Here is a 23,238-nt window from a genome sequence, read left to right as displayed (position 1 = left end):
AAAAGCAGTGTCAGGTAAGCCTTTGCCCAAGGCTACACCATAACCCAGGACTCAGTGGTGATGGAAGAAATGGAAAAAGCTTTGAAATAGAAGCTGATCAAAACTTGACCCTGCCATTTGCTGGATGCGTGGCCTCAGGCAATCAGTTAAACAGCTATGAGCATTAGTCCTGTGGTTAACACATTTCTAATGTGGACAAGAGTGTATGAAATGTTATTCACAAATGAGTGTGTGTGTGTGTGTGTGTGTGTGTGAATAATCAATGCTCATTAAAATTACTAGTTCTCATTTCAAAGAAAGTTGTGATGGGGCCAGCAGGATGGCTCTGTAGGTAAGGGCACCTGCTGCTAAGCCCAGACCCCACATGGCAAAGAGAGCTGATTCACACAAGTTGTCCTTGACTTCTACACATGAGTCATGGCAGACACGCACACGCACACAATAAACGATATTTAAAAAATGAAAACAATACAGGCAACTGGCATTTCTGCAAAACTTTACAGAAGTGGTGGCATTTTTGATATTATGAATGCGCAGGTCTTCTCCTGGTTGACACTTTCTCTTCCAGGAACCCAGTGTGCCTTCCCCTCATGCAGCGAGGCACTTTCAGCCTATGGCATTTGAGAAGGAGGACACTCAATGCCACCTTTACAGGTGGGGTGTGGTCAGGGTTGTCCAATCACAGTCTCTTTACCCTGACCACAGAGATTGGCTGAAAATCGGGTCCATATCTAGTCAGAATGAACAAGACCCAATCACAGAGCTTCAGCTGACTTTGAAGGAGAACTTACTTCTGAGTTAGGATGTCACTCGGAACCTATCTCTGAGAAGATGAGGCCAAGTCTGAAAACAAGAACTGTGCTAAGAGAGTGAATCAGGAAGACGGAGGGAGTCCCTGCATTCTGAGCCTGCTTAGGCCTGGGGTTTCTAGGCACCATGGAAATGGGGAGATTAATTCTGGGGACAGATAAGTTAAACCCTTGACTATTTGACTTTCCTAACTATTTGACTTTCACAAGTTATTTAACTTCTTTCAGCTTCTGCTTCCTAGCTGAAAAGTGAGAATTTATTACAATACTGTGTGTGTGTGTGTGTGTGTGTGTGTGCACATTAAAATTAGCAAAGCCCCAAATACTCAGCAAAGAAATGATAATCAAATTAACTGTGAAGACGAACTCTTGCCTATACTGACTTAGTGGGACAAAAGTGAGGTCAGAGAAAGGTCATGTTCCCTTACTTCTGCTAAACAGAAGGCAGGGTCCAAATGAAGCTTAATCTGAACAAGGCCACATAGCTCTGGATCCTTCACTCCCAGGAGTCAACCAGAGAAGGTGATGTTCAGGATGCCTTTCCATCCACAGGCAGATTGGTTTTCACCCCATAGAGCCCCAGTATTTCCTTATGGCGCAGATGACCCACCACAGCTGTTACAGTGATGTCCTAGTAACTCAGTCCCCAGGAAGGCACTGAGTTTCTTTTCATGCATGCCTTTTCTTATTCCCTTAATTCAGAAATTGCTGTTCTCAAATCACCCAGTTTCCCAAGTCAGGATTCACATAGTTCCAGAGGATTCACAACAGCAAAGCCACTGTGTTCCCAAACAACACATCTGCTATGGCCATTTTCTTTTGGCTAAAATGATAGAATTATGAATAGGGGAAAAATCCATCTCACAGTTGCCCTACATGACTGAGTCAACCAGATTAGTAGAACACATGAGTGTGGCTGGTCCAAAGGCTCCAGGGCTCATTACTTCTCAGGAGCAGCCAGATTTCTTCTTCCTGGTCTAATGTGGAAAAGACCAGAGGCTGTTTCTTTCAGGATAGAAGCCTCTTCAATCGTTCCAGATACAATGAACACTAGGCTAGCAAAGCTTGGGAGAGAACTGGGCTACAGCAAGGGGGGGAATTTCTGTTTGATCTAGAGGCTATTTTTAAAAATGTGTTATTAGGAGAGAGCTTAAACACATACACACATACATACACACACATATATACACAGGCACACATACACACACACATGCAAACACACACATACCTACACACACACACACACACACACACACACACACACACATATGCATGCATGCATAATCACAAACATACAAAGGCACACAAAAACACAAAGTCAAGTGTCCTGGGCTGATTCTTTACAGCCTAGATCCAGGGTTAGGCGTGTGCTCTTGTCAGGGAAACTTACTGGCGGTAGTTGTAGGCAATGTCAGCAAACTGCTTTCGTCTTGCCCGGTACACAGGATCTTTGAATCCCTAGGAGAGAGAGAGAGACACTTGATGACTCAGGTCTTCAGAGGGAGAGGCCTGGCACTGTTATGGAACAGTCGTTTTGAGCACCGTGAAGATGTGTTGCTCTCATTTGGTTTAATAAAGAGCTAATAGCCAATAGCCAGGCAGGACGAGGTCAGGCAGGACTTGTGGACAGGGGTAGAGTGCTGGGATGAAGGGCGGAGTCACCAGGATTTAGAGAAAGGCAAGATGAACCTGCAATGATGAAAAAGAGTAGCATCACAAAGTAGAGCATAGATAAGAGTTATGGGTTAATTTAAGTTGCGAGAGCTAGTTAGTAAAGAGCCATAGCTACCAGCCAAGCACTAATAGTTAATCAGCCTCCGTGTCATTTATTGGGGAGCTGGTGGCCCCGACAAAATCTCTGCCTACACGGCACCTCTACGAGCAATCTGAGTGGAAGTTTCTCAGCTCTGATGGCATATGTCTGTTTTTCTTGATGATGCTCTAACACACAGTCCCAGCTAAACACCGAGGATTTTTCCATTGTTGGGAGTGACACACACTCAGGCAAACCTTCAGTGCAGTGAAATCTTCCCCACTCTGAGATTCCAGTATGTACAGATATACTCTGATCTTAAGAAGAAACGCCATCCACACCGTTTCCCGCTTCTAAACTAACTGGATCAAGCCAAGTTAGATGTCTGTGTTGAAGGCAAAAAAAGTCTTCACTCAATTTCTGGCGAGCAGCGTGTGTTTAGTAATGCCTCCTTGTGTGTGCCTGGCTTTGTGCACCTGTTACTGTGTGTATGTGTTGGAATGTTTGCATGTTGTGAGGTGGGAGCATGTGGAACCCAAGGGTCAATTCTTGGGTATCAATGCTCAGGAAATGTCTACCTTGTTTTAGGAGATAGGTGTGTGTACCATGCCTAGCTCTTCCCATGGATACTGGGACCTGAACTTGGGTCACCATTTCTGTACATCTGTGTTTTTCTAACTGAGCTATCACCACAGTTTCCATTAAAAAATAATAGTCACTGTGGAAATGAATACGGAGCCTTCTCATTTCTTGGTTTACAAATGGGAATGTACCTACTGATAGGGCATTTTAATGTTTTGCATTTTATTTTCTTTAGATAAAATATTTCTGGATAGCCCAAATTGGCCTCCACTCTCCTGCCTCAGCTTCCCAAGTTCTAGGATTACAGTCCTGTGCCACCATACCCTGCTGGCAATTCTTTAAAATTCCTTTACAGGTGTCTACAGCTGGAGCAGCTTTTGGCATACAGGTTGTCAGGCAGATCAGTATGCATAGTTTACCAGAATCAATGAGAGACTCGGGGCAGCGGATCCACAATGGAGGGACCAGGCTTTGGATCACCCAGCTCCCTGCTCTTTTTGCTACACTTCAGCACTGGTGAACCTTTCTGACCTGGCAGGCCCTCCACTAATGGAGCAAGTCACCCAGACAGGAGAGTGAGGACTTCTCTGGGGCTGACCGGCAGGCAGCCTTACCAGGGGTGCCAGCAGCACATTTCCAATGAGGAGAGGCCAAGTGTGTCTCTGAGAGTGTAGGGTGGAGTGGGTACATCAGGAGCTGGAAGTGGCCCAGCTGACGGGAAGGGCACTTTACAGAAAAGTTCATTGTGCTCTGAAATTTGGTGAGACAAGAGACTGGTCCATCGCCATAGAGCTCGCCTTTGTTCCCTGCAGACATTTCCCAGCAAGCTCTTCCAGAAAGCACTTTAATTTGCAATCATCTGTCTCCAAAACATGGGCTGAATGGCTTGGAAATGCAGGCTTGTATCACAGGCAGTGTTTAAAGATACACTTGAAGAAGGTCCATAGCCCCTGGCTGCCCTGTTTTCTATGGTTTGTTGGGTTTTGTTTGTTTTTATATCAGGGTCAACCAGCAGGTTTTGGGGGGTTGTTTTATTTTGTTTTGTTTTTTTTTTTTTTGTTTTGTTTTTTTAAGTAAGGCAATTTATATAAGGTAATTTTACCTGAGAACCTGGATCAGGGTGGGGAGGGAAGGAGGGAGGGAGGGAGGGGGTGGGAAACTGGAGGAAAGATAGAGATGGGAAGATTTCTAGTTTGTTTACAGGATAGATTCTGAGAAATAAAATTCCCTGAAAGCATCACACTAGTAAAGCAAATGGCCATGTTGTTATTTCACCTCAACTAAAGGAAATACTACTCAGTGTAAAGATTCTATGTTACAAAGCACAGGCTGCTGTTTGTCCGGAAACACTGGCTGGATTGACATCATTAGTTACATCTGGGGGACTGGAGAGAGGGCTTGGCATCTCAGTTAGGTTCATGTTCTTGCAGCTCTTCCAGAGGACCCAGCTTTGGTTTCCAGCGTTCAGAAAAGTGGTCCACAACCATCTGTGAATCCAACTCCAGGGATGCCACAGCCTCTGCTGGGCTCCAAGGGCATTCACCCACATGTGCCGCGCACGCACGCACACACACACACACACACCTGTGCCTAAATAAAAATAAAATAATCACTCGAAACAAAACAAATAGGAACTTGAGAGCTTTTGTTTGTCTGCCCTCGGTTTTTTAGGCAGGGTCTTACTCAGTAGTTCAGGCTGGTTTATACAATCATCCCAGGCTCTTGTGTACTGGGATTAAATGTACACACCACAACACCAGGCTTTAGGAACCTAAGAACTTGCAATTAACATAGCCTTCATTTATGCTGAGGAAAGATGGTGTCCTTGGATATTCTAAGAGAGAACTGGGTCCTATTGTTTAATTTCCAAGCATCACCAGCTTGCCAATGGGGAGCCATCTCTATTAGACTAAACAATAAACATTTACTTATCCATATCTTCATGCTTGAACTCAAAATATTAACTCAAGTTTAACAATTGTCATCTTGACTTAGCCAGTCTTAACAGATGGCAGTATGTGTCCCTCCCTAGCCCTTCAAAATATAAATGAGAAATTTCCACACCAATGGGAAGTCAGAAGAATATCTAGTTCTGTTTTAGTATCAGAAGGGCAGAAAATGAAGCCCCCTTAGGCCATTCACTGAAGGATCCTGATGCACAAAAAAAATAAATAAATAAAAATACAACACAGCATTTTCATTAAGGTTTTCCGAGGCTAATCATACTGGCAAGTTGATATTTGGGACCTGAAGTAGAAAAGTAGAAAAGACTCATTCAATGGAAGGATTTCCATTCCATGCTGCCTAAAGGAAAAGAATGCCCACATCCAGTTCTCATCCACACTCAACTATTGTCCAACATTAATGTGCCTTGTCTGGGTGCTTTATGGGTATCCATCTGTGAATATACAAGCTAAACTATATATCTAGTAGACAGTCCCCATGTTGAGGGAAATATAAAAGTGAGATGATGGAAGGAATTCTCTACCTCGAACAAATGTTCCTTGGAGGGGACAGTGGTTAGCCAGTGATGCTATGTACACTTTTTAAGTTCTCTGCTGTATGTATTTTTTGTTATTGGAAGGAAGTGAGATAATATTCTAACTCCATTTTAAATCGCTTGAGGGTCATGGCAGAAGATCCAATACATGAACAGACATGGGTAGCGTGTTACAGGGAGTCATCATTTCTGCTCTTCGTTTCCAGTCCCTTCTCTAAAACATTGAGTATGAACCTGCAAAGAGCTCCCACCAGGCGGACCGCAAGCCCTTTGGCTCAATAGACTTCTCTAGTTAGATCTGGACCTTGAAGCCTGTTCTTTCAGGGATCTGACCTTTCATGTTTTGGGTTGCCAGGTGACCACACGCACAGTCCCTGCATCCATCTGCATGAAGTGCATTCTGAACTAAGCTATAATTGCTGGTGACTGATCACCCTGTCTCACTTTAGGCCAATAGCAGTGGTTTAGGTTGTCCTGTGCGTAGCCAAGCATGCTTTGACAGGAAAACATTGTCAGTAAAGACTAAAGACGTGGCGAGGGAAGGGAGTCAGAAGGAGGGCAGGCAAGAAGTTATGTCACCACCTGAGTCTATACGAGATCCCTTTTCTCAGCCCCTGAAATTTTATTACCTAGGGGTATTTATGACATGGCACCTGAACATTCTTCTAGACTGACATATCTAGCTCACTGTTTCTTCATGCCACAGCTGGGCTAAAGCTCACAAATGGCATCTTCAGGACAGCAAAGAGACCACAGTTTTTAACCTGCCATGCTGCACTCACTAGGAACAAGGCCTTATGTCGTCGTCAGTTTATCCCCTGAAGCTTTAGTTCCCTGGTAAGGAAAATGAGGTCGCTAATCACACCTGCTTCACGGAGTCACGTGGACAGGCTTAGGCCACATGTGAAAATGTGAGCACAGGACAGGCACATCTGCAAAAAGGCACGAAGGCTGGAGACTCATAGCAAGGTACACCGTGGAGTGGGACACCGAGTCCCTTCACGTACCCTCAGCCTTTCACCGGCATCTACAGGGCTAGCCAGGGGGCTCAGCAGCATGAGGTACTCGCCTCTCAAACCTGATGACCTGAGTTTGGTACCTGGGACCCAGAAGGTGGATGGCGAGAACAGACGCCCTCAAGCTGTTCTCTGGCCTCCAGGGGAGTACACACATATGCCCATACACATACATCGTACATGCACACATTCTGTATTTCTCTCTACTAATCATAAATTATTTGAGACAGGCTCTCTCGACATAGCTCTGGCTGTCTAAAAAATCACTTTGTAGACCAGGCTGGCCTCAAACTCACAGCCATCAGCATGCCTTTTCCTCCCTGGTGCTGAGATTAAAGGCGTGTACCACTAAGCACCTCCCCCACCATGTACATTAATGCTTAAAATAAAAAGTAACAAGTGTTGAAAGTTTTGTAAAGAAAGGGGACCTCTTGAGGTCTATTAGCGAGAACATAAAACATTACAGACAAGGGCATGAGGTCCCATGAGACATGCAAAGTAGAGTTCCCTCGCTCTTCAATAAATCCACAGGTACAGTTCTTCCTTTGACAACAGAATGCAATGCTCTGGCCTGGAGCAGGGATGGGAGAGTGGGCTTTAGGAGAGGACAAGAGGTATGAGTAGAGCCTTGAAAGACCAGCCCAGGTTTGTCAGTGAGGTTAAGCAGCGATGATGCTCTGGGGAGCAGCCACTCTGGTAAAGAACACAGCATGGCCAACATGGGGACTGGAAATCGAACACATCCCCTGGGGCTCTGCCCACAAAGCTTATAGTTCCCCTGGTTCCCCTGGCATGACATAGAAAAGATGATGCCCTTCCTTTTTTTTTCTCTGCAATTAGAGGGGCATTTTGGGTATCACTTCAGCTCCCTTTCCAACCTGCATCTATAGAGCACAGCTCACAGACACAACTTCCTAAGAGCCCTCACCTGACGTTGAGAAGCCCAACCCTCTGGAGTGTCGACTGGTACTAAAATTAACCAATACCAATCGTTTAGCATTGTGCCTAGTACACAGACCATAATCCTGAAAGGTTAGCTACTAATACCAGCTAAGTTATAAATACTTGTGGAAAGGAGAAGGAGGGAGAGGGGCAGAGAGAGAGAGAGACAGAGAGAGAGAGAGAGAGAGAGAGAGAGAGAGAGAGAGAGAGAGAGAGAGAGAGAGAGAGAGAGAGAGAGAGAGAGAGCAAGGCAGGTGGGTCAGAATGAAGGACAATCTTCTGTCCTGTCCCATTTTCTCACTTAGTTGAAGCTGAAGGCAGTGTGCCTTTACCCTGGATTTCTAGAACAATCTTTCCTTTCCCTCGTTCAGGCTCAGAAGTACTAGGTCAAACACAAATGCACCCTGCCAAGGACAGGGGGTCAGGGGAGGAAGGGGTCGTGCTGACTGCAAGGGACGGAGCAGAACAGAGGGTCCTTGAAGAAGAACAGCCCCTTCGCTGCTAGGCTGGTGTCTGCTTGCAGGTCACACCTTGAGGCCAGGCCTGTGGGGGCTGGCAGCCTCAGGGAAACACCCGTGGCTTTGCTCTGTGCTTGGCCCCTGTCCCCAGCATCTGATGAAAGACCCAGGGAACAGTGCGAGCCTGGCGCCTCTTCTACAGGGGCCTGTGTACCTGATAAGTTGTGCTTTTATGATAAAATTCACGACACGCAGAGGCTGGGAAGCCAAAGTTGTGGCCCGGGTTGGCAAAGAGCAATGAATTCCAGAGAGTTTTAGGGCCAGCTTTGGCTTCAGAGGGGACATGACACACTAACGAGAAGGACATGTCCCTCTGTCTCTGGACAGGCTTCTCCCACCCACCCAAATGCTTAGGGTTGGGGCCAAGGGGAAGGCAGAGGGTGAAGGCAGGATGATGAGGCTGGTCAGAGAGGAAAATCACTGTATCCTGGGGGTTGAGTCAGGTCAGTCTTGCTTTCCTGGGGGGAAGACATCTCCAGGGGTGGTTTTTGCTTGCAGGACCCAGAGCAGGGGCTCCTTAGAGGGGACACCAGAGTGTTGCCAACGTGGCCTTTGCCACCAGAAATAGACTGTGTCATATACAGGAAGACAACGGAGAATCTGCCCATCCAGAGTTGGCATTTTCGCTTTGTTTTCCCATTTAGTTAGGTTTCATTCGGCTTGATCTAGTTTGGGTCTGGTCTAGTTTGGTTTGATTTCAGAGACACGGTCTCATCACATAACCCTGGCCATCTCAAGAGTTCGCAAGCCTCCCGCCCGAGGCTCACAGGTGCTCACCACCAGGTCTGTGAAACACATTATTTAAAGCTTAAGTCGGATGCTTAAAAACAACTTCTCAGCTTAGGGTTATTTATTCTAATGTCACAACTAAGATTCAGGAGAGCCGTCCTAAGTCCATTTGAACACGTCAGGCAGAACTCTTCACTTGAGGATAACAATGGAGGTAGGCTTGTGCTCGGCAATGGCTGATGAGTGACAGGCTCACACGTATGTGTACACCTGTGTGACTGTGAGTGTAAGGGACCGCCCCCAGGCATCAATATTATTTTAGTAATGTGTGGAAGTAGTAATTTCTCTGCTTTGAATATAGCGGGTAGGATGAATTCACCTTGTTAATATTCATAAAATTCTCTCTCTCTCTCTCACTGGACAACTGAAGTTGCTGAAGTCTTCATCATCTTCCTCATGCAGTTCAGGTCTGCTGACAAGGTTTACTGCTTGGGTTGGAGCATGCAAGCCAGCTGCTCCTGTTTTCAAAGGCAGGCCTATGGCTCCACATGGGTTACAGTGCAAGAAATTGGGTTTCATGTCACCAGCCAAACCTGTATGTTCAATTACCCTGAGCACTGGGGTGAGGGTCCAAGGAGCCCAGGTTCGATTGACAAAGGTTATTGGAAAAGGTGTCTGTCATCACTGGGCCTGTCTGTGAGATGGAAGCCTCGGCCTGCTTAAAAAAAACCACCTCTGGGAAGAGCAAGCCTCCTGTTGGTCTTGTGGGGTTAGGCCCCACAAGATTGTGACGAAACTGTGGTTGGGACACAGACATGCCAGCACCAGCCACATTAAAACCGTGTTAATTAGACTGCTTCCTGGTTTAAAAGGCCACAGAGTCCACTACCTGAGAGAGAGTGGGACATAAGGTCACAATGACACACCACCCAGCCAAGGAAGCTGCCAGGCCATGTCTGTTCACCCTCAAGGACCATTGGCCCCAGAGAAGAAGCAGAAGAAGAAGGAGATCGCCCCCAACACACACACGCACACACACACACACACACACACACACACATGCACACGCACACACACACATGCACACACGCGCGCACACACGCGCACACACACACACACACACACTGACCCATTTCTCTAGTGAGAACCCAGTTAAAAACCCACCCTCTGCCCACAAGATGAGGGCACAGTGAACTCCACCACTTTGGTATTTACGCCTTTTGAAAGTCTGACCCAAGCCATTGCTCAACTCGCTCTCTGCTGTACCTGAGGCACCACCCACCCATCCCCATCCCTGGAGGAACTCCTCAAAGAAGGTGCGATCCTCTCAACCATCTGACTGGAGCCCTCTGCTCAGCTCTCTGAAGGGCCAGTGTTACCTCCCTCACTGTCCCCTAGCTCTGCTTGATTTAAATGTCCACAAAGTATGCAGTGGCAGGAATAGAAATGTGCACAATTGTGTAAGGGCAGCATGTCCTGGCCACTGGTTCACATTCACGGTAACAGTGATGACCGCCGAAATGATGACAATGAGACCTCATGGTCTTGTTCATCCTCACTTTCCCAGTCCTGGCATACATAGGAACTCAGTAAACTTTTCTTGATCAATTATACAAACGCATTGCTCCAAGCTGAAGATGTGGGAAGAAGGGAAAAGAAGGGGAGATGCAGGGGAGGTGGGAAGACTCTCGTCCCGGGCCCCGGACTCACCGGGTGATCTGCATCCAGTTCTGCTCCGTAGCTGAGAATCTGATTGGCGAATCTGTCCAGCTCTTGAATGGTCCTTGGGAACCAGGGCACTGAAACATGGAAAGGGCAGAGTCCTGAGTATAGGTTGTGGGATGCGTGGCTATGTTGCTGGTCCAGCAAACAAGGTTCCCAATAATTCACTCCTAAATTGCTAAAGCTAAACACTGAACCCTGGTGGTGCTGAAGCAAGCCTCTAATCCTAGCACTTGGGAAGCAGAAATAAGAAGATCTCTAAGAGTTTAAGGCCAGCCTGGTTTACAGAACAAGTTCCAGGACAGCCAAGTCTACATATAAAGATCCCATCCCAAATAAATAAATCAATAACAAAGTAAAAATTAGAAAATATGAAATTCCATTTTCCTGTGAAACTGATTTTAAAACACATCCCCAAGAGACCAGAACCAGGCCTTGGCCTAGGCTCTTCTTCTTGGGACCCTCTGTCTCTGAGAATATGAAATGAGACAGTCTTAGCCTGGTCCTCTACTGAAGCCTGTTAAAGAGTCCTTTCCCTGCCCACAGAACATAGGACAGGGTCAAGTTCTGCACTCTGCAAAGCTAGACCCCTGGAACTCTGACCAAAACCCACACCACAGTTTGTGCCTGAAGGTTTCCTGAACTGTCTCAAACTCATCCCTAACCACCATTTATAGTAGCTGCAAAATGCCATGTGTAGCCCCAAACATAAATAAGACAAAAATTAAATAAAGATGAGCCCTTAGACTCCAGCTTCCCACCGTGTGACCCTCCCGAGTGCCTTGGGTAACCCCTACAAAATCTTTTTATCTCAGCGCCAGTTACAGGTCTGTGAAAGTGCAGGCAGGTAGCTTGCAGCTCAGGGAGAAGATGCCTGAGTTTTGTGTGTGCCAGTGTTATCTGTCCTAGAGAGGGACCAGGGTGAAGAGTAATGACACTATCTAAATCCTTGCAGCTCGTAAGACAGAGACACACTCCGTCCAAGTGTCTGAACAAGACTAGGACATGTTAGGAACACACAGGGCTTTCCACTATTCCCAGCTGCTACTCTGACCTAGTTTCTGTTCCTTAAGGTCCTCCTCAAATAACGAAGGTATTACAGCCTCTGTTATACAGATGAAAACCGAGTGTTTCTAAAAGTCTGAAAAACGAAAATAATTGGTTTAAGATCACACTGGGACTAAGACAGTGCCAGAATGATGGGAGCAGATAGACAGGGTTTGGTCCCGTGCAGTGAGCCAAGGATGTTGTGCCTGAAGAGCCTGTGCTGACTTGGCAAGCAGAGCCCGCCTGGTTTCAGATGATCGGGGTCTCTGTGCTCAGTCCTCTCTCTGTGAGGATCGCAAATGTTTTCCGAGGCCTTCCTCACCACGTGCAGGATACTGGGGTTAGCATTTGGAGTGGGGTGTGTCCTTTAATCAGAGGTTTCCCTGAGCAAGGAATGAAGGAGGCAACCAGTACTACATCTAAGGTTCTGCTGCCTAGAAGCTCTAGGTGAAAGAACGCTCCTGCCATCTCGTGGTCAATCTGAGGAAATGCCTTCTTGGGAATTTAACAAGCGCCTAAAGACAAAAATTGTCAAGGATCCCCGAAACTTGGAGACAAGGACTTACACCAACTTTCGCTCATAAAATGAAGTTAAAGCCTGGTCTCTGTGGATCCGAGCTGCAGGAGCTCTCCATTCTCCACATCAACAATGCAGACCACCCTGCTAGGTGCGGCTCTAAACAGTCTTTGTGCGGTGAGCTCTTTGTATAACTAAGGCACTGCGATGCTCAAAGTTTATGTGACTGAAAATCCCCTGGGTTTTGAAGAGCAATGAACAAGTTTTGAAGTGTTTCCAGGCCTGGCTGAGGAACTTATCCCAAAATCATCCCTTTGTTCCTGGCTAGTGTCTGGGATAATGCAACACGCCACGATTGTAGAGTTCTGTGGGTTCAGATTTAACACAGACAATATACATCCACACGTGCACAGGCACACAGACGTATGCATGCATGCATACACATATATGCACACAAACAATGTGTATGCACACATACTCACATGTGTGCACTACTAGTGAACGATGGAGTCAGAATTCACTTCCAGCTGCCTCCATGCTGGTTCCTGGGCCTTGACCTCACCCACTCTGTCATGTATGGGTAGGGTTATGGCCACCTGATTGACAGCGCTGGCTCTAGAGCCTGGCTGGCTCTTTAATTTCTCCACTTGCATGACAGGTACCAGCTTCCACCACTTGCCTAAACTGCCTCCTCCTGTCCTGGCCATGGCATAGTGGGCTACGTCACATTTCTTTTCTGTGTTACAGATGGCGGCACTGAGGATCAGGGAGGAAAGTCTAGAAAGATAACTCCTCGTGCCAGCCACACATTCTCCTGCCTGCCACGTTTACAGGGCAGGAATGTGAAACACGCAGGCTCCTCTCTTCAAAGGAAGGGATGTGTATATCTGTTTTCCACCCAGTAAGCTGGGAGTGGGTGCTGTTCATAGCCTGGTCACCCTTGCTCTCTGTAGGGCCAGGCTACACCCACATCTCCCAACTATCATGTTTATCCCAGACCCTTCCTTCCTAGACCTTGTTTCTCGGTCAATAGACGCCATCCCTAGGGACAATGTCACACATACTTTATAGTTTAGTGACCTCTAGGATATCTGTGTGGCCAAGACCATACCTGGTCCTCCCCTGGGCCTTTAAATGCATTAAGCTTTTTTGTGCTCATGGGACTGACATAATTGTTACCAGGGAATGTGTTTTTCCAGAATTGTACTGGACTTAAATGCCTAAAAAAATAAACTGACGCGTAGAACCGACACCAGCTAACTAAGCCGGGTTGAACCGGATTCCCTGGTTGCCTCAATCAGATCATTGCTCTGCTGTCTGTAGCGTTTACAGGGACACCCTTTCCAGCCCTGTCCCCCAGTGTTTCCCTGGCATAATGAATCTCTGTGCTCATTCCTGGCACTGGTGACCGTTTCCTAGTCAGCTTCGGCAGTGCCAAGAAAAGGTCATGCCTCTGGTGAGACCTCACTTGACTCTTCAGGTGTGGCCTCCCTGGATGACCGTGGTCTGGGCAATGAGATCTGTCCCTGTCCCCTCACAGGGCACATTCACAGTCCCACCCCCTTGGTTCTGACCAGCACTCCTCGCTTATTATTTTATCTCTTGCCTGAGCGTCCCTCAGGTCAGGTAGGGCCATGTCAGCAGAAACACGAGACAAACTTTCTTTCACACCACCTTCCAACCTGTGGACACTCAGACCCTCACACCCCAGCACGCACTGAACACCACTGCTCTCCATGTCCTGGGCATGAGATGTGGCCACCCTGGGGGGCTTACGCAGTCCAAACAAGCAATAAAAATAATAAACATACATCAGTGCTGGGAATGCCTACAGGAGCCAGTGGATCAGGAAGAGAGGAAAGCCAGGGGTATGCTATTTCAACTATTTCTTTTAAGAGTTCTCCAACTTTCTTGAGTGATAGCTAACAAAACATGTGCATGTTTGTAATTAATACTAATGATTTGATATGCATATGCAATGTGAAATGGTTGCCACAGTCAAGTAAATCTGCTTCACACAATTAGCACTGCATACATGTGTGTACATGTATGTATGTGTGTGTTGAGGACACAAAATGTCTCTCATCAACGTCAAGTATACACCGTATTTTATTATTATTTATTACATGTTGCATATTAGATCTCCGGAGCTTATTTATTACAACTGAGGCTTTGTACCGTTTAGCCAATGTTTCTCCGCCCCAACCCTACCCTACCTCCCCAGCACCTGGCAAACGCCATTCTCTGACCCTGTGATTTTGATTTTTCTGGTTCTCTGATGAGGAAGGTGCCGCAACATCTATTTTACTTCGGTGAGCTTATTCTCCTTAGTGGAAAGAACCCTTTCATAGTGCAGGAAATGGAAAGGTTACCTACCATAGCTGCATGATACACACACATATCTGTGAGCATGCCACAATGGACAAGGAAGTGCCGGTATGTTATCAGGACACTGATTTCATACTCTGAATTTATATGCTGGTATATGCTGCTCACACGCTAGCTCTATGTTCCTGTGAGCTGCGACTACATACGGGTTTCACACGGCTGAGCTGATTCACTGTCCATTCAGGCTGCAGAAGGATTCTCTCACCAACACTGGTCATCTCTTATCCATTTTGGGAGTCATGGGGTGCTATTTAAATGACATCTATTCCTCCCGTTCCTGAAGACCCTAGCGTCTCAGTCCTACTCTGCCAGAGCTCAGTGGGATCTGGGACAGTCGGAGTCTATGCCTGATTCCCTGGTGTCCCGTCTCCCTCTTCTCAGGACAGTGAGCCAGAAGAGGCCGAGAGTCCTGCAACAGGGCCAGACTGTCTGGATGTGCACTCTGTCTCTGCCCTTAACATCTAAGGGTCCAGAACAGTAACTAAACATCCTTTCCGTAAAATGGTAATGGGAGAGCCACCACAGAGTGCCACTTCATAAGAGCAATGAGCGCTTAACCGCGTCAACATGGACGTGTTCCTGAGAAGTTATGGCACATAATGAATGGTATTACTATTCAATTGTAAACAAACGCACGTTGTCACATACCACTTACCAAATATATTCTGAGAAATGCAGTTTCATCCTGTGTGATCCAGAGAGAGTATTCATGCAAGTTCAGATGTCTGCAGTATTACTAAGCCCTATCATTTTATGGGACGCATCGTGTGGGCTCTGCTGTAGTCTGTAACATCTTTATATAGGGCTTTACTGTGTATGTCTTCACATATGTATACATACATACATACGGGGAGGGACGAAGTGTGGGTGAGAGAGAGGAAAAGGGGAGGGAGAGGGGAGGGAGAGGAGAGAGATGAAGAGAGAGAGAGAGAGATGAAGAGAGAGATTAACTCTGTTGTTTTTCTCATCTCACAAAGAGCAGAGTGAAATTCTGGAAAATCTAGTAAGCATGCCACTTCCTTTGTTATAGAACTATAGACATGCCTGTATTTTGTCTTCTGGATCCAGAACACAGATTCAAATAATCTTTCTTTGCTGTTAGATGGACTGCACTCTACAGCCAATATGACACATCTTTGCCCTGTGACCAACACACACACACAGAGGGACTCAATCCATGTTTACTGTGATGACCAGTCTAACAATTCTGGCAGTAATCTGGGAGATGGAGGGGGGAACCAGAGGTTAGAGCAAAGAACTGCTTCTCTACCCACCTCTAGTGTTAATATCCTTCCTTAGTATCCGTCCTTAGTAAGTCTTGTGTGCTGATATGTGTGGAATATTGTAGAAGGCTGGCCAGAGGACACATGAAAAGATGCTCTTCACTACAGTCAGCAAGGCAGCTGTGTTTATCTGCTGGCAGTGTAGTCCCTACACTCTCAGACCCCAAGACGCCATAGCATCTCTCCTCCAACAAAGATGCCAGTCTCAGAACTGTGCATGCTGGCTATCTCCCAAATCAACACTAGAGGGCGGCAAAGCCAGCCAGTCCCAGCTCTGATGAATTCCCTAAAAGCACAAAGAAACTAGTTGGGTTCGCATGGCTTAGCCAAGACCTCTTAGTAGTAAAGAAGTAAGTTAGCTAATTAACTAATCAATCATAAACAAATAAATCAGAGATCTTGAAAGGATTCCAAAGACCCTAAGATATAAAGAGCAAAAGAACAGCCTGGTGAGGTCCACGCATTTGAGCTCAGGACCTGGTCCAGAGACTGCAAAGCCTCTGGTGACTTTTGAGCCAGCCCATTATCATAGAGAAATGGCTGAAACACAGAGCTGAGCTAGAACAATGGAGAAGCTTGGTAACTCCAGACACACACAGGTTTGGGTTGGAAGATTTCTCTGCTAGTTCCCAACCATTGAACTTTATGCAAACGGCTCAATCTCTCTGTGGTTCCCTAGTTTCTCATTTGCAAAATGACCTAAAAATCATGTTTCCCTTAGAGAGTTGGTGAAGATCCAAATGAATTTTAGAGACAGAGGGATGGCTCGGTGGGTAAAGCACCTTCCCAGCAAACAAGGGGACCCGAGTTCCAGTCCCAGAACCTTTGAAAAGCCAGTCTAGCATGAACATGAAATCCCAATTCTCCTACAGCAAAACGGGAGACAGAGACAGGGGAGTCACCATGAGCTCACGGGCTAGCTAGTCTGGTATATATATTCAGCCTGTCCCAAAGTAGGAGGGACCAATACCAGAGGTTGTCCTCTGACCACCACACTCACTCATGCTGTGCCATTTGCACACTGCATGAGCCTGCGCGCGCACACACACACACATACACACACACACACACACACACACACACACACACACACACACAGGATTTTAAAGTATTATGGAAGTATTATTCTTCTCACTGCTATTAGAAGGCCAATAGATAAAATGTGACAGGCTTGGGATTCACTGTTGGCAGCTTCCCAGCCCTACCTTGACTCAAACCCCTACCTCCTTCCATCGGCATTAAGGAGGTTGCCTGCAACCTGTTTCCTGTGAGACAGAAGGACCCAGGTCAATTAAAGAGTTCACAGGCAATCACTGCGGAATAAGGGCTGAGTCTTGAGAAAGGAGACCTAGCAGAGACCTGGCATAAGAGTGTCCTGAGGCTGTCTTTCTCTTCAGAACTGAAGGGCACGTAGTCTGGGGACTCCCAAAGTCAAAGCAAGTGCCTGGCCCACTCAGCTCCAAACACTTCTGTTCTGTCACTTGCACAGAAAGTTGAGTATCCGGGACTGGAAGCTGCCACGTCTCTCAAGTATATCTCCCTGGGCACAAACTATGTGAGTCTGAGTGAGTTACCTTCTCCCTGAGAGTGGGTAACCGTAAATTATCCATCTGTAAAATTTGTAAGACAACTAATCCTGCCATCCGTCACCTCTTTGGTATGGGAAGCAACTAACCTGTAGCAGGTATCACTGGCCATTCCATTTGAACCCCTTCACAAAGCTTGGAGGTGCCTGTCTGGCTAAGTAAATATCGTAATCCAGGCTACTGGTGACAGAGCTCAGGCCCCCTTTTGCACCCCCAGCCTCATAGAGCTGACGGATTTTCAGTCCAAAACTTCTAGTTATCTTTGTTCTTTTGATGAGCTAAAGCAGGACCCCATGGGGCCTTGAAGAATTCCTTCCTGTCTTCCATCCAGGCCTTCCTGGCTGCCAGTGACAATTCATAACACCTACCTCCTCCTCCTCCACACGCTTTCTCTTCTTCAGTAGGGTTGCAACGCCCCCCCACACACACACACAGGGGTCTCACTCACAATGCTGGGAACAGGCACTGACCCCAGTGACCCAAGCCTTCATTTTGAAAAGTTAAATCAGATTAGCTCATTAATGACCTTGCCAAATACCCCAGTGGTGGGTCAGCCTCTGCAAACCCCTCCACAGGCTCTGAGCTTGGGGTTAATGAATTACTGAGCCGGCTGGCGCAACAGAGGCTCTCTGTGAAGCCAGTGGCATCCCGGAGGGGGGTGCAGATCATTAATAAATATTGATTTGGCTCCAAAGGAAGCAGCCTGCTGGAGAGCAGGCGCTGGACACCCACGTTGTGGTCCCATTAAGTCAGGGTCAACTATTCTACCCAGACGCCAAGGGACCACTGGCTCCGTCGTGCTCCCAAAGCAAAGGCCCCATGGGCAAGAGCCTACTTCCTGCCTGGTGGATCAGTGCAAACCCATTAAATCCACAGTAGTTCAAGGCAGACAGATTACAATCTATCTCCCACACAGCATCAGACATTCACTAGCCCCGGGGCTGAGGCAACAGGGCACCCAGGATTGTGGCCAGCCTGTCTCAGGAAGAGCAATAAATCCTCCAGTTCAGAGACCCAGAGCAGGATGGTGTTTTCGCCCTAACTCAGGCTCCCCATGTCGCCTCTGAGACATGACCTCTGGACTTGAGAGAAGGCAGCTACTGTGTGAGTCCCAGGAGCCATTGCATAGGGAGATGGTATGGCTTCCATCTTGTAGGTAAAGACTTGAAGGATCTTATTCTTCTAAGAAATTTCTATAGCTGGATGGTGATGGCACACACCTGGGAGGCAGAGGCAGGTGGATCTCTGTAAGTTCAAGGCCAGCCTGGTCTACAGAGTGAGTTTCAGGACAGCTGAGGCTACATAGAGGAATTCTAGCTCAAAAAACAATGAGGAGGGGAAGGAAGGAAAAGAAGTTAGGAAGGAAGAAAGGAAGGAAGGAAGGAAGGAAGGAAGGAAGGAAGGAAGGAAGGAAGGAAAGAAGGAAGGGAGGGAGGAAGGAAGGAGCCAAAGCCTGCCTGACAAGACGAGCTATCTCCCCTTCCCATCTAGGGCAGGGCAGTATCAGCAATGTTGGTATGGGCAAAGCATCTGGTCTCTGTTTACTAATTAAGAGCAACTTCTTAGACTCAGAGAAATAAATGAGGGAAGAATAGAAATGTCAATGAAACATTGAGATTATAAATAAATAAAATAATCTGCGAGGTCCTTTACTCCAGCCATTCCCCCAAACTGCAGCTACACTCCCTCTGACCTTTCCAAGGTAACATGTGTCTCTTTTTGCAAGAGATTTATTTTGTTTTTAAGTGGGGGAGCCATGTGCATTAAAGTGCTGGAGCTATCGGGTACCCTCCTCACCCTCCCCAGTGTAAAGCTGGAGTTACGGGAAGTTGTGAGCCATCCCACCTGGGTGCTCAGCATCCAACCCTCATTCTCCATTAGAGCAACCGGCGTTTTAGCTGTGAGCCATCTCTCCAGGCCCAAAGGGGCTACATGTGTCTTAATGGTATACAGTGGCAGATTGCCCACTACATCTCCTAAACACCCAGTTCTGCCTTCTAAGAGCTCATAGAGGTATGAGATCGGGTTATATGTCACTCACAAATTGAGTTACTGTCAACCTGCTCGTATTAGGACAAATACAATACAGGTAAAATCTTATCTAACCCTAGATCTTCCTGGTCCCACTTCCTCTCTTCTTATCTGCTGAGCCAACGGATGAGATCAGTATACCCGAAGGGATCCTCCCAAGGAATACCAAATCTCTCCATCATTGCCATGCATCGCGGTGTAGAGCAACAACTCCACACAGGGTGGGCACTATGTCTGCTTATCTCCCTACCGCTGACCCTGAATAGGATGAGTGAAGGAAAGTCAGAGGGTGAACATGAATGAAAAAAGAAAAATGTGAGAAAGTTAAGTCAAGTTTGAGAAGGGACAGTAGCAAAAGGAAGACCATCCCAATAGGTGGGATTTTAAAAAAGAAGGGGTCACGTGACATACAAATGTTAGGGGAGAAGAGATAAGGTTATCAAATGGTAGAAAGATGTTGCAGACGATGAAAACACTCCCCCAAAAGACAGCATTAGGGCAGGGAGTGTTGTCAGATTGGCAGGAAAGGAAGGAGGAGAACCTGGGGAAGGGTGAGGGAACGGAGCTAGGAGGAAGGAGGAAAAGAGAACACGAGAGGGAAGGAGGAACTCTGGCTTCCTGCCTCTCGTGTCCCCCTACTCTTCCCAACAAACACACCTGAGTGGCCCTGCCCCGCACAGGAAGGCTTGGAAATGGGAACTTATTTTCAGGGCCATTACAAAGCCCCACATGTGAAGTTGTTTTCTTGACTGATGGTTAAAGTCAACCCTGATGCCACCAAGCCCCTCTGCATTTCTACCCTAGTCAGGGTCTACTTCCATAACCTGGTGTGACAAAAGACCAGATATTGGCTGTGGTTATAATTACAGAGGTAATCCATATTGAGGCTCAGACATTTCAGAGACCAAGATCCTATACATCTCAGGCAAGTTCAACTCAAACCTTTATATGCCTCAAGATGTCTCATGTGATCTTGTCCATGAACCATAGGAAGTAGCAGAGCAGGTCTTCGTTACATTTCACAGATGAAGAGGCTGGCGTGATTGCCCACTGGAAAGGGACAAATGGCCATGTAGGAAGTAGAGAACCAAATATTGGCTCTTGACTTTAAAATTATTGCCCTTTCTGGATCACTACGAGGGTCCCTTGACCCAGTGCTAATGACAAGTTGGCATTTCATTACAATCGTTTTATATCCTCTTATTTCCTCTTGTGACTTAGGGACCAGATGTGTCACATGGAAGAGAGGTGTTCTTAGTCTGTTCTTTCTAACTTTCACAGTCATTCGTCTAAGCCCAAAAAACGTAGAGTTGTACCCTATACTCAACAATTGTGAATTTGGGAACTCTAGACTTGAACAAACATAAGAATCATTGCGTATCCTGTAAAAAGATTCAAGGGTAAGTTCACTGACAACATGGGCCCTGCATGTTGGCACTCTACCAAAATCATATCATGTAATCCACACAATCTCGTTAGCACTAAATGGCTTCACTTTTCAAATGAGACACTGGAGTTTTAAACAGAGCAAACAAGTTGGCCAAACAGAATCCGGCCAGGGATTAAACAGGAATAATGAAGAACACAAAACAGGTCTGCCTCTCAACTTTACCTCTCTCCTATCTTCTAACACTGAAAACACAAATAACGTTCTCTGGTCACTCTAGTTATTGCAAAGATTAAATAAGACAAGTAAAATAAGAAAGGATTTTAAGAGCTGGATTTAGTATACAGATGGGGAGTTCTTCTTTTGGCCTGATATAGAATTGTATGATCTTCCTTAACTTGAACTCTGTGGTATGGCCCACTAGCTTAGCCTCATTGGGTCATTTGCTCAGATTTTCCTTTGCCAATGAATTATTAATAGAATTGGGGAAGCAAGCAGATATCAACACCATTAAGTGATTCCGCATATAGTCCCAGAATCTCCCCTCTCCTCCCCCCCCAGATGGGGCCAGCTTGTCTCTAGGGGGGGGGCAGTCTGAAGAAATAGGAGTTGTCTCCCTAGCTTCTTGTACTTACAGCAGCATCAATAAATCCAGTGAGCATTTAAATGAAGACAAAATAATGATACAGCTGTGTGTTTCCACCAGTCCAAAGACATTTGGTCCCCTGCAGGTATAGAACCGTGAGCATATGCAGTGATGGCTGTGAAAGCCATACACAGGGCAAAGCAAAATACATGGGAGAAAGTGTCCAGTTGAAAGGGGGCAAGAACTGGATCAGAATAGATAGAGTTAGAAAAAATAGAGGTGCAGGTGGTGAGACTAGAGAAACTCCAGCCATCTGGACCACTCAGCCCTAAGCAGCTTTCTCCTAAAGGCTCTTATCACTTTAGGAACCATGACTCCTTTGAACACTCCACTCCTCTTAAAAACAAGTAGGCGTGCACACATGTGCACGTTTGTCAAGTCCTGGGAGGGGAAGGTCGGAGCCTTTTAAGGAACCCTATCTGACCACAGAAAACATAAATGAATCTAAAACATCTGTCTTACTCAGCATGACACTTCAGAGCAATAATATTGAAGAAGAAAAAAGGAACCTGCAGGGGATTGGGCTGAGAGGGAAGGACTTGTGTGATGATTCTTTTGTCTTCTACCAATAATCTTAGCTCTAGGCTAAGTGGATAAATAAGAGATAGTACACAGATGATAGATAGATAGGTAGATAGATAGATGATAGATAGATAGTAGATGAAACACATTCATATATGTACATTTGTTCTTGTATATATACATAGATATGTGAGAAAACAAATGGATGGAAGAAAGATAAATAGATGATACATGCATATATACTCATATATGTACTTGTGTATATACATAGATGTATGATAAAACAAGTGAATGGAAGAAAGATAGATAAATAGATGACACAGACATTATGCATTTATATGTACTTGTGTATATAATAGACATGGGAAAACAAGTGAATGCATGCAAAATAGATAGATGGATGGATAGATAAAGATATCAGGCAGTCTTTTTGTACAGAATATAATAGAAAGTTGTTGTAGTGAAAATATGAGTTTGCTGTTTCAACACAATATCCTGTTGAACAACCCCAACTTGGAGAAAGTTTTGTAAGAAACATCTACAAAAAGGAAAGTCTCTCAAAAGGCAATATGCCTAACTTCTGACTACCTGCGAGCCTGTGTCCATGCCCGTCTGCTTCCCCTGGCTGCAATCTGTTTCCATGTAGGCATTTTCCACCCCCCACTAAATGCAATGCCATGCAGAACACTCAAAGGGAAAGGGAAACGGATTAGTAGATGGATCGATGGCCGATATTAATGCTCTTTCATGTTGAGTTGAAGACGGATTTGAGGTCATCAGGAGAGAGGGCAGCAGGAGAATAGACTAAGCATTCAAAAGACTGTCTGGATTAAAATCCTATTAAGTTCCCATCAGCTTCTCCAGGAGGCTTTTGAGGAGGTTGGGGTTTCTTTAACCTGTCACCATAATTAACCTTCCCTCAAGCTGTTTTGGGTGGAGAACTTTAGCAATTAAGAAACTGGAAAACTTTCATTTTCTATCACCCACACTGCCGTTTGAATGGTTTACAGACTGGAGCAGAAAGTGCTTTAGCTTATCTGCTTTGAGGGGTTCGGGGCTCTCACTTGAACCTGCTGTCAGACTTGCCCCTGAGATCTGAGCCTCTCATTAAGAAGGGCATTTTGTCTGGAGAAAGAATCAAAGGTCCCGATCCACTCCTTGGCTTTCTTCTTCTCATCATTCCCCTGGTGAAGCCGATAGCAAAGAGTAACTATGCACAGCAATGCTGGCTTCTCTCACAAGCCCAGCTTCCGGGCCCTG

General features: G+C 46.2%; 1 protein-coding gene across 1 annotated transcript in view; it reads right to left on the bottom strand.

The window, feature by feature from the left end:
• The window catches only part of Pah (phenylalanine hydroxylase), a 55,766-nt gene that overhangs the window by 15,958 nt on the left and 16,570 nt on the right, over nt 1–23,238 (bottom strand). The window contains exons 4-5 of the mRNA XM_051206220.1: nt 10,560–10,648; nt 2,200–2,267 (exon numbers count right to left, since the gene is read on the bottom strand). Coding sequence (XP_051062177.1) covers nt 2,200–2,267; nt 10,560–10,648 — 157 coding nt within the window. The remainder of the gene's footprint in view (nt 1–2,199; nt 2,268–10,559; nt 10,649–23,238) is intronic.

This window comes from Phodopus roborovskii, unplaced genomic scaffold, assembly GCF_943737965.1.
Source record: "Phodopus roborovskii unplaced genomic scaffold, PHOROB, whole genome shotgun sequence".
In the NCBI taxonomy this organism is placed as follows: Eukaryota; Metazoa; Chordata; class Mammalia; order Rodentia; family Cricetidae; genus Phodopus; species Phodopus roborovskii.
This window is presented reverse-complemented; position numbering and strand designations above follow the sequence as displayed.